Source organism: Podarcis filfolensis (genome assembly GCF_964270895.1).
Source record: "Podarcis filfolensis genome assembly, chromosome: 6".
Taxonomy (NCBI): domain Eukaryota; kingdom Metazoa; phylum Chordata; class Lepidosauria; order Squamata; family Lacertidae; genus Podarcis; species Podarcis filfolensis.
Genome location: NC_139609.1, coordinates 97,778,681 through 97,790,978, shown reverse-complemented (window position 1 = coordinate 97,790,978; position 12,298 = coordinate 97,778,681). Strand labels below are relative to the sequence as shown.

Below are 12,298 nucleotides of genomic sequence, written 5' to 3'. Positions count from 1 at the left end.
CTCTGCATGAATGCACAGTGACAATCTTGGTCCGGGTTCAAAGCAAACAAGCACTTCTCTCTCTCTTGGGGCAGAGAGCCAAGCCTCACGCCAGTCTCCGGAAGGGCTGTTTATCTCTGCGGTTTTGCCTCTGCGAAGGTATGCAGTTTGGAAGGAACCTGACTCCACCAGGCCCAGCACTGCAAGGCCCATTGTTTGCTTGAAACCCACCACCCAAACCCCGCCTTTCAGGTGCTGTTACATAAATGGGCTGAAAGGAATAGCAGCTGCTCACTTGGAGGAGGCACAAAGGGCAGGAAATTGCCTGCTCAGAGTGCAATGATCCCCTTCCACTTACTCTGGGTCCTCAGGATGTGAATCCAGGCCCTCGTGCCAAAATGCACAGGACGGGAGCCAAGAGGCGTGAGCCAAGCGACAAGCAGCTCACAAGAATGCACAAGTATTTGTGTGTCGGCTGGAAACCAGGAGACGATGCCACCCTCTCCAGTTCCATCCTAGGATGGCCTGGCGGAGTTGCCAAGAGATGTCTCAGGTTGCCAGCTGGGAATGAGTGGCTCCCTCCAGCCTTGCTCCGGGGTGGCAGCCCTGTGGACCCCCCAGACGTGGGAGGACTCCAAATCCCAGCAGGCCCAGCACCTAGCATGGTCAGTGGCTAGGAAGGAGGATGGAAGTTGTAGTCCAAGGAGATCTAGAGCAGGGGCCAGCAAATGTTTTCAGCAGGGGTCCGGCCCACTGTCCCGCAGACCTTGTGGGGGGCCGGACTATATTTTTTTGGGGGGGAAATGCACGAATTCCTGTGCCCCACAAATAACCCAGAGATGCATTTGAAATAAAAGGACACATTCTACTCATGTAAAAACATGCTGATTCCTGGAACATCCGCGGGCTGGATTGAGAAGGAGATTGGGCCGGATCCGGCCTCCGGGCCTTAGTTTGCCTACCCATGATCTAGAGCAGCGGTTCTCAATCTGTTGGTCCCCAGATGTTGTTGCACTACAACTCCCATCACCCCTAGCTAGAAAGGCCAGAGCTCAGGGATGATGGGAGTTGTAGTCCAACAACATCTGGGGACCCACAGGTTGAGAACCGCTGATCTAGAGGGTCCTAACCACCTGCTCTAACCAGAGATGCGGAGAGCTAAAAGTGCAACCGCAAAGATTTAGGCGCTGCCCTGGGCAAAGAAAGCCTCTCCAACATCTGGAGATGTCTGCTGTGGTGGAGGTGATGTTGCGGCCAGGAGATAGGGATGCCCAGGCAGGAGGAGGAGGAGGAGGAGGAGGAGGAGGAGGAGGAGGAGGAGAAGAAGGGGAAGGGGAAGGGGAAGGGGAAGGGGAAGGGGAAGGGGAAGGAGAAGGAGAAGGAGAAGGAGAAGGAGAAGGAGAAGGAGAAGGAGAAGGAGAAGGTCTGGGCGCTTGATGCAGATCATTTCCATTCCGTCACTGCTGAAGCGCAGCAGGAATGCTAAACAAGGAGAAGTGGAGCTGGGGGCGCAAGGAGGTCACAGACTGATGGGGAACAGCTGGGCTGAAGGGAAGCCATCTCAACTGGAGGAGAAGTGGAGCAACAGAGGGGCAGGGGAGGAAAGGGAAAGCTTGCAGCTGAGGAAGGGACTGGAGAGGGGAGCAAAGGCCGCTGGGCTCTGCTCAGCAGGAGGCTTGCAAATCCTCTGTCTGCTGCCTCCAAAGAAAGGATGGAGAAACAGCACAACAGGCAGTCGTTGCTGTTCTACTCAAAGCTGAAAGTGCAGCAGCAGCTGCTCTGCTTCCAGACTCCTGGGATCCAAGCCATGTTCTCGGGGCCAGGGGTTGCTCCCTATTTCCCCAGCCCCATGACTCGGAGGGGGGAGGTTCATGGGGACCCCCATGTAGGGAGGGAAATGGTTCAGGCTCTCGCCCACCAGATTCCTGAACTCATGGTCGTGATTGTGCAGACACACACATACCCTGGCTGCAATTTCGGGGAGGGGAAAACAGGTAGAAAGGCAGTCATGTTTGGGAAATGTTTGATACTAAATTGCCGAAGGTCATTAAAACAGAGAGAGATGGACCTCTCCAATCGATGTGAATGGGCAATGCAAAAATAGAAAATGCAATTCAATCAAAATAAGTGTACAGTGATGCATGCCATGGCAATATATATGTATTAATTTCACAACTACAGTCCTGGAGTCTGCACTGAAGGTGACGGACCAGGAGTGAGACCTTGGGGTCACAATGCAGAGCTCGAGGAAGAGGGTAACCATGGAAATAGGAAATTTCATGCTAGGGATCATTGGGAGGGGGGACAAGACTGCCAGCATCAAGAATGCCATTATCTAAATATATAGTGCGACCTCATTTGGAATACTGTGTACAGTTCTATGTAAAGGTAAAGGTATAGGGACCCCTGACCATTAGGTCCAGTCGTGGCCGACTTTGGGGTTGCAGTGCTCATCTTGCTTTACTGGCCAAGGGAGCCAGCGTATAGCTTCTGGGTCATGTGGCCAGCATGACTAAGCTGCTTCTGGCGAACCAGAGCAGCGCACAGAAAGGCCATTTACCTTCCCGCCGGAGTGGTATCTATTTATCTACTTGCACTTTGACATGCTAGGTTGGCAGGAGCAGGGACCGAGCAACGGGAGCTCACCCCGTCGCGGGGATTCGAACTGCCGACTTTCTGATCGGCAAGTCCTAGGCTCTGTGGTTTAACCCACAGCGCCACCTGCGTCCCTCTGCGTACATCACCTCAAAAAGGATGTTGTAGAGTTGGAAAAGATTCAGAAAAGGGAAACCAAAATGATCAAGGGGCTGGAGAGGCTGCTTCCCTATGAAGAAAGTCTTAGGACTTTTCAGTTTAGAGAAAAGAGAAGCTAGAGGCAACATGATGGAAGTTTGTAAAATTATGTGTGGTAAGGGAAAAGTGGATGGAGAGAACTTTTTCTCCCTCTCTCATAACGCAAGAACTTGTTGACATCCAATGAAACAGAAAACTAGAAGGTTCAGGATGCATAAAAGAAGGTGCTTCTTTACATAGCGCATTGTTAAACTTTGGAACTCCCTGCCACTGGAGGCTGTGATGGCCGCAAACGTGGATGGCTTCAAAAGAGGATATGGCAAATCCACGGAGGAGGAGACGTCTGTCATTGGTTAGCTCCACACTTGGGGGCAGCAGTGCTTCTGAATTCCAATGGCTGGGAATTGCAGGTGGGATTCAGGGCCTGCTTGTGGGCTTCCCGGGGGCTCCTGATAGGCCACTGCGGGAACAGGATCTGGCCTTATCGAGCAGGGCTCTCCTTTTGAAAGCACCAGGCTGCAGGAAGCTGAATCGGTCATTCTAAGCATGATCTGACTCTCCCTAAGGTCAGTATGGTTCAAGCTATGGTTTTCCCAGTAGTGATGTATGGAAGTGAGAGCTGGACCATAAAGAAGGCTGATCGCTGAAGAATTGATGCTTTTGAATTCTGGTGCTGGAGGAGACTCTTGAGAGTCCCATGGACTGCAAGAAGATCAAACCTCTCCATTCTGAAGGAAATCAGCCCTGAGTGCTCACTGGAAGGACAGATCCTGAAGCTGAGGCTCCACCTCATGAGAAGAGAAGACTCCCTGGAAAAGACCCTGATGTTGGGAAAGATGGAGGGCACAAGGAGAAGGGGGTGACAGAGGACGAGATGGTGGGACAGTGTTCTTGAAGCTACTAACATGAGTCTGACCAAACTGCGGGAGGCAGTGGAAGACAGGAGGGCCTGGCGTGCTCTGGTCCAGGGGGTCACGAAGAGGCGGACACGACTAAACGACTAAACAACAACAAGGGAGCTTCATGGGTCCATATGATTAGGGGATGGAGAAGGTAGATAGTTCACCTGCTCTCATCTGTCTTTACCTGCGTAGGGCTCCAGGTTGACGTTGAGCAGGTCTTTGCTCCCGCATTCGGGCCCCAGCGTCCCGTTGTAGGTGACGGTCCGGGCGCCAAACATAAGCCGGCATCGCCGCTCAGTGTCCGTGTTGTTGTTGATGACGGCAAAGACGTCAAAGTCGCACCCGTTGTTCATCCCTTCGGACGCCTTGATTTTGACTTTCAAGCCCTCTTCTGATGGCGGGTAGACCTTCTGGTGCTTCGCCTTCTCAAAGACGGACCTCTCCTCCTCTGAGTCTGCAAAAATGGAAGCAGGAACAATTAAGGTACCTACAGGACCGCCTCTCCTGGTCTGCCCTGCAGAGGACCTTAAGGTCCATGAATAACTGTAGTTTAGAGGTCCCAGTTATTGGTATCAGATACCAAATGTGCATGCACACAAAAGCTCATACCAATAACTAACTTAGTTGGTCTCTAAGGTGCTACTGGAAGGATTTTTTTTAAAAAAAATTATTTATCTTATTTGATGTCCATTAAAAAAATATTTTTAAATGGTATGGTTTGTACTGTGTGTGGCTTTGTATTTTTGTTGTAAACCGCTTTGACTTTTTTTTAATGAGACAGCGGTCTATAAATGTTTTTATAAATAAATACAGAAATTTGGGAAACCGATGTGAATCCTCGTCCTTACATTCAGAGACATGAATCTTTGTCAGTATTGAAAGTTTAGAAAATGACTTCCGTAGGCATAGATTTCCCTGAATCTAGCATTCCCTCTAGTATGGTGCTGGAAGAGACTCTTGAGAGCCCCATGGACTGCAAGAAGATCCAACCTCTCCATTCTGAAGGAAATCAGCCCTGAGTGCTCACGGGAAGGACAGATCCTGAAGCTGAGGCTCCAATACTTTGGCCACCTCATGAGAAGAGAAGACTCCCTGGAAAAGACCCTGATGTTGGGAAAGATGGAGGGCACAAGGAGAAGGGGACGACAGAGGACAAGATGGTTGGACAGTGTTCTGGAAGCTACCAGCATGAGTTTGATCAAACTGCAGGAGGCAGTGGAAGACAGGAGTGCCTGGAGTGCTCTGGTCCAGGGGGTCACGAAGAGGCAGACACGACTAAACAACTAAACAACCAAACAACAACAACAACAACAAGTATTCCCTCCCTCCTTTCCTCCCTCCCTCCCTGCCTCCCACTTATATATACAACCCAGAGATGCTCTGGGTACCTTCTGGGTACTTGTAGTTGTGGGTGATGTCCTCCTTGGCATCCCTGCCCACGCTCTTGGTGCTGATGTGCTTTCCCACCAGAGAGGAGTACGTGGTCCTTTTCCGAGACATGTCACTCTGCAGCATCAAATAGGCCACGTCTGCGTTGACCTCGGCGAAGACAAACTTCACGTCGTACTTCAGCTTCAGGTCTCCTTCCTTGACAGCTCGGACCGGAGTGGGGCCACAGCAGTAGACTCCTGCAAGGAGAAAGAAGCCATCAACCGGAGGAATATTAAAACGTACACTGGCTGCGTTTAATTATTGTTGAAAATGATATGTTGAAAACTAATGAAAAAATTATATATATAAAAAAATCCATTCCAGACTTTTAAAAACAACCCCTAAAACAGCCATTTAACATGAATTTTACTATCTAACGAGACCATTGATCCATAAAATGAAAGCAATAAACAATGTACTGCAGTCACACAATCAATCAATCAGTAACTGAACTCGGTTCCACACAGTCACAAAAACAAAACAAAAAAGAGCCGCAAAAACAAAAACGCAAAATAAATAGCAAAAACAGACAGACCTCAGCGAAACACTCAAAATGAAAGTGTGGCACTCAAAATGGAGCACATTTGGCTTCCAAAAAAAGTTCGCAAACCGGAACACTTACTTCCGGGTTTGCAGTGTCTGGGTTCCAAGTTGTTTGAATACCAAGACGTTTGAGAACCAAGGTCCCACTGTATAGAGCGTTAGAGGTATAATCAAGCCTCTGTTCTTTGTTCCTTAATTGCCTCCATTCCCAGCTCTGCAGAACCTCCCAGCCAAAGCAATGATAGGAAATTGGGTATCAGGCTCGGCGTACATTATAGATACGTGCCTATCTGTAATAAGCGATCATCATCATTGCGTGCATTTTAGGCACCATTCCTTTATTCTATTAAAGTTCTACCCTGTCCTTCAGTTAAACAACACAGACCACCTCCTTCCACCCCAAATCATTTGGGGCCTGCCTATGGGGCTGAGAGCTGTAGCCCTAAACCTCTGCAGGGTGCTAAGATGGAGGAGGAGACTATTGGCTGGTGCTCTGGGCAGAGATACCTTCGCTTTTTTCCTGGGGAGTTGGGTCCAAAGCCTGCCAGCCATCATACCCGCCTGGGAGATCTGGGCGGGTCATCCAGGATTCGTTCCAGCAGTGATAATTCCTGTGGGAGGCAGAGAAAAGGGGGAGGGAGGGAGGGAGGGAAGTCCGATAAGAGAGGTACACTCTGCATTTCTCCAAAGGACCCTCGCATTCCAGAGGCGTTTGGCACATGCCCAGCTGGAAAATTCTCAGCTCCCCCCCCCATGGAATTTCTCTCCTAGGTGTTCCTGAGGAGTGCCAGGCACCCTCGCTCTGCAAGATGCTTGAAAACCGTTATGGGATGCTCAAGTATCAGGCACCTCGTAAGCAGAGAAATCCTATCAACGCCTGAAATGCAAACTTTGCTGATGTCTGCCTGCTTCCAGCAGCACAACAGCTTTGACTTGAGGCGACAACAGGAGAATCGTAGAATTATTTTTAATTTAATTTATTATTATTTTCCGTTTTTTCTTGGTTTTCACATATTGCATTACAATACAGATGTACCAAAGCCAACACCATTTCCTCCCCATCCCCCCATACATTTCTATTTCCCCAATCCATCATATTATCCTTTTCTCCTTCCTCCCACTTCCCTCCGCCCCCACTCGATTTCCTCCACATTATACAATTTACAATAATCTTTGCATTCTACAATCTTCTCAAATCATCTATATATTCTTATTATCTTTCCTTACTAATTTTTCTTCCATCCAGTACTTCACATTTTAATCTAGGCATGTTAGCGTATCTTTTTTTGAGCGATATTTTGTCATATATTCATCAAAACATTTCCATTCCTTTTTTAATTTTTGATTCGACAGATTTCTTATTAAAGCAGTTAATTTTGCCAGTTAAGTTGGCAAAGATATACAAATTGAAATCCAATCTCTGTTGGAGATCTGGTGGAGAAATAGGAACAACAATACATATGTGGTGGAGGTGTGAGGAAATTAAGAAATGTTGGGTACATGAAGAACTAAAGAAGATGTTGAAAATATCAATAACAAAGAAACCAGAGACATATCTCCTTGGATTGATAGAGGAAGAGATACCACGGGGGGGGGGGGGAGAGAGAGAGAATTTTCCTTAATGCAAGTACAGCTGCTAGAATAGTGATTGCTAGGTGGAAGTCACAAACTATACCCACAAAGGAGGAATGGATTTGTAAACTAAATGAATATTTAATTTTGGCAAAATTAACTGCTATAATGAGAATCGTGGAATTATAGAATGGGAAGGGACCCCAAAGTTCATGCAATACAGGAATCACAACTAAAGAATGCCAGATGGACAGCCCTCCAACCTCTGTTGAAAAACCTCAAAGAAAGGAGAGCTCACCACCTTCCAAATGAGTCTATTCCACCATCAAAAAGTTATTCTTAATCAGAATAACAGTACGGTAGGGTTGGAAGGGATTGCCAGGGATCATCTAGTCTAACCCCTGCAATGCAGGAATCTCAGCTGAAAGCATCCCTGACAGATGGCTTTCCAACCTCTGCTTAAAAACCTCCAAGGAAGCTGTTGTTGTTGATTCAGTAGCTGCTTCCCTGCTAGCTGCACCAGGAACCCTAAAGTTCCTTCATGGACAGAGCTCAGCACCTCATAGTTAGGCAAAGCTATCAGACAGGTCCAAGACGCTGCATGCATTTTTGGGGAGTCCCAAACACCCACCGGACCTCCACTCACCAGATGAGCTCCCGGTTCCCCTGCTGCAGCTTCCCGTTCTCATCCAAATACTGCTCTATGACCAAGTTGCCGTTGGTGTCGTGGGCAGAGTTGTAGTTCGTGACCACGCGCGTGGGGATCCCCAGGGACCTCAGCACTGGGAAGGGAGTGGGGCAGAAGAGGAAGAGGTGAATGATCCATGGAACACGCCCAGCAGACCCACCAAGCTCCCAAATGAGGGAGACACTCGCTCCTACAGCTGACTTTAAAAATCCACACAACTGAATGCAAGGCAATACAGATATACTTGCATCTGCAATCATTCCGGTCCTACAGTGAAATATTAACAAGCAAAGAAGACAAAGGCAGAACTAGCTGCCTCATTCCCAAAGGGAGGATACCCAAGCCCAGGTTTATTATTTTATTTTAATTATTTATTAGATTTATATACAGCCCTTCGTCAGAAAATCTTAGGGAATTCACAAGATAAAAATACAAATAAATAGCTAAAGCCAAAGCAACAAAAAGCAACAAAACAATAGCCCCCCCAACACATTCTATTATTATTAGTTTGCCTCTGGTGTGCCCTGGGAGGGGGCATTGGGGATGGTCCCCCATGGAGAGGGTGAGGAAACGGCCCCCTGCTACAGAGAACGGTGGAACAGGGGGCTGTAGCATATACCAGAACCCCCAACACACTTAAAAAAGAGAGCTTGTGTGTTTTGACATGGAGGAGCCTGTTGGACTTGCGTTTGACCAAGCGACTCCTCCGGTCGAGTCCTCCGAAATCGCCTCCGATGTGATTAATGACCTGAGCCTCTGATAAGGCTCCAAGCACGTTTCCCCATTACGCAGAGTATCCAGCACAGGGAAGGACGAGAAATATGAGCTACATGCTAAGAGTTTTATTACTAAGCTACGCAGACAGAAAAGAAATACACCCTCTCTCTGTGAAAGCAGAGAGCAACCGAAAAACAAAGGAACAGGAAACCAGTAAACATCACATCCGTCTCCTGTCTTCCGTGAGACTTCCAACAGTCTGGAATCCCAGGAATGTAAACAGAGTCCTGTGACTCCAAGGGCACGGCACAGAGGCAACACACAGAAACCAACAGAGCCATGGTATTCCCCAAATGCTGTTAGTGATGGGGGTGAGCCAAGGAGGCAGCCCCTTTCTGCTTCCTCACTGAGGACCCCTCACCTGTGCAGGCCACAGCGGCAAAGACCCAGCACTGCCCGTACCGGACTGGCTGGCACCCATATTTCTGCCACCTCTGGAGGATGTCCACGCTCCCGTTCCAGGCCATAGGGCTCACGCCGTCGTCATATTGGTTGTCCCAGCGCCCGAACAGGATGCCTTGGTCATCGTTGCAGTTCACCTGCAGCCCAAGACACAACAAGAGGAGGAGGATGTGGGCAGGTGGCTCAGGAGCTGAAGGAACCATTTGCACAGATTGGGTGGGGTTTCCTGAGTCCAGGCGCAAAACAGCTTGGAGCCAAGGGATCCTATTTATCTGCCCAAAGCCTGAGGCTGTCTTTGGAGGTCCAGTCCGGGTACCTCTACTGAATGAAATGCAGTGGGTACCCCAGTTATGGAATATCCTTCCCAGAGAGGCCTGCCTGACACCATTTTGTGGTCTTTCCCCCTGTTCATCTTCAAAACAACTTACAGAGCCATTTTTTAAAACCTGCATTTATTTGATGGTGCTGTGAGCTCTGCTTTCATTGTCTTTACAGTTGTACCCTGGATCCCGAAAATTTTTACACATCACTTGGGAAGACAGGCAAACTAATGCCAGTGTACTGGAAGAAGCAAAGATCTCCAGTGTCGAAGCGATGATTCTTCAACATCATCTTCGTTGGACTGGTCATGTTGTGCGGATGCCTGATGATCGTCTTCCAAAGCAACTACTCTATTCCGAACTTAAAAATGGAAAGCGTAATGCTGGTGGTCAACAAAAGAGGTTTAAAGACCTCAAGGCAAATCTAAAAAAATGTAGTGTAAAACACCAACAATTCGGAAACATTGGCCTGTGAGCGCTCCATTGGTAAAGGAGAACAGCCTTTATCAAAGGTGTCGTGGGCTTTGAAGACACTCGAACTCAGGACCAAGGGAGAAACATGTGAAGAGGAAAGCACGCTTGGCAAACCATCACAATGATTAACTCCTGCCCGGAAACCAATGTCCCCACTGTGCAAGGAAGTGTGGATCCAGAATTGGCCTCCACAGTCACTTACGGACTCATTGTTAAAACCATGATTATGGAAGACAATCTACGAGTGATTGCCAAAGAAGACGACCCTGGATCCCGAAGGCCCTGGAACTCAGGCATTTTGGCTCCCGAATGCTGCAAACCTGGAAGTGATTGTTCCAGTTTGCGAACGTTCTTTTGGAACCCAAATGTCCAACAGGATTCCACGGCTTCCGATTGGCTGCAGGAGCTTCCTGCAGCCAATCAGAAGCCACACTTTGGTTTCCAAATGTTTTGGAAGTCGAATGGACTTCCAGAACAGATTCTGTTCAACTTCCAAGGTACGACTGTATTTTCTTTTGATGTTACACTTTCATAATTGCATAGTTTTTCTTATCCTTTGCATGCTGCCCAGAGAAGCTTATCTTATGGGGAATCGTGCAAAAGCCATAAAGAAATAAATAGCATTTTGGCATTGCAGGGGGCTGGACTAGATGGCCCTTGTGGTCCCTTCCAATGCTAGGATTCTGAGATTTAAAAGGGCATGATGTTTGCACCCCAATTTTAAGGTTCAAAACCTAGGAGGTGAAGGACTCCTAAGCCCTGCTGACAAACTTGCAGAATGAATAACCTGAAGTAAGATAAAGGCAGCAGCATCTCTGATACACGTTTCAGAATGCAAGTGTCCCCTAACACATAATTCCGTGTTATCTTATTCTGCAACCACCCCATGGGCAGGAGTTTGGGCCATCTCAGCTTCACAGGAAAGCCCCCGAGTGTGTGAGGAGGACTCGGCTCTCTGTGGGGCTGGCAGAAGACAACGCGAGCATCTCCTTAGGACTGGGCAGAAGCTGCCTGGGGAGGCTGCAGCTGGCACAGTTGCCCATGTGGAGGGCTTGCCCTCTTGCTCCAAACTCACCATGGCGCTCACTACCCTGCTGATATAGACAGGGCTGTTGCGTCGGGAGCAGTCTTTGTCCTGGTTTCGGAGAAACTTGGGGTTGGTGTCCAACAGCTGGAGGCAGATGTCCAGAATTTTATCTTCAAACTAATCCAGAAGGAGAAGGAAGGCATAAGAGGAAGACATCATCATCATCATCATCATCATTATGGCAACTTACAAAAAGTGAAAGAGCACCAACAAACCTCACATACATGCATTAAACCAAGGGGGGATTTACATTAAAACATCTCACCAACTCTAAAAGCGCGTAGTTTAAAGCCAAAGGCCTAGTGAAAGAGGAATGATTTCCCTGGTGACTGAAGATATATGATGATGGCACCAGGCGAGCCTCCCTGAGGAGAGCATTCCACAAGCAGGGAGCCACCACTAAAAAGGCCCCGTTCTCATGTTGCCGCCCTCTGGGCCTCTTGTGAAATAGGCAAACAAAGAAGGGCTTCAGATGATGATCGCAGGGTCTGGGTTGGTGAATAGGAGGAGAGGCCATCGTGAGCTACATAAGGCTTTAAAGGTCAAAATTGGGCCCAAAAACTAATGGGTAGCCAGTGCTGTCAGACAGTACCAGGAAATGAAAAAGAAAACACCCAGGTTTTTCTTATTTCCCTGAGCTGCAATAAATCAGGAATAAAGCAAACTAGACAAGATGCTGGATCATGGAAGTCTGCACCCCTAATTCTCTCTCTCTAAATAGCCGCAATCGGTATTACAGCTGTGCCATATGGAGAGAAGGGGGTTAAACCTTCCTGGCCACTAGCAAAATCACCACCACCACTCCACATCTATTTGCTGTGGGGGAAAAGGACGCATCTTAGCCGAAGGATCCCTGCCATATGTCTTCCTGCCAGGTGCGGATGAAGAACACCACAAACAAAATACCATGGACCATTTGGAGAGATATAAAATATGGATTAGGAAAGAATATGCAGTTGAAAAGGTTGACCGTAGGATCCACGGAGTGGAGGGTGGGAAGTCTGGAGATTCAGATAAATCTTTAAATATGTATATGTATTTTGTATTGTCATAATTCTACACTTGTAAAATCAGATAAAAATTATTTCAAAAAAAGGACACCACAAACGCCTCCCTGAATCCACCACAAGGTCCATCAAGTCAGCCATCGAAATCAGGGAAGGGGTGTGTTTTTCAGGCCCCAAGTGGACGGGGACAAACAAACCTCTCCAAACGTGGGTGCACACGTCAAAGACCTATATTAGCCGTTGAGTCCAAGAAAAACCTGAACACGTCTGAGTGCAATACATTTTTCTCCGCTTTGAGGAGAGTTTCCCTTTCTGGTAAGGCA

General features: G+C 48.0%; 1 protein-coding gene across 1 annotated transcript in view; it reads right to left on the bottom strand.

The window, feature by feature from the left end:
• Nucleotides 1–12,298, bottom strand: part of TGM2 (transglutaminase 2) — a 163,461-nt gene that overhangs the window by 8,403 nt on the left and 142,760 nt on the right. The window contains exons 6-11 of the mRNA XM_083618833.1: nucleotides 10,957–11,085; nucleotides 9,047–9,224; nucleotides 7,867–8,002; nucleotides 6,156–6,259; nucleotides 5,063–5,302; nucleotides 3,859–4,128 (exon numbers count right to left, since the gene is read on the bottom strand). Of these exons, the coding sequence (XP_083474959.1) occupies nucleotides 3,859–4,128; nucleotides 5,063–5,302; nucleotides 6,156–6,259; nucleotides 7,867–8,002; nucleotides 9,047–9,224; nucleotides 10,957–11,085 (1,057 nt within the window). The remainder of the gene's footprint in view (nucleotides 1–3,858; nucleotides 4,129–5,062; nucleotides 5,303–6,155; nucleotides 6,260–7,866; nucleotides 8,003–9,046; nucleotides 9,225–10,956; nucleotides 11,086–12,298) is intronic.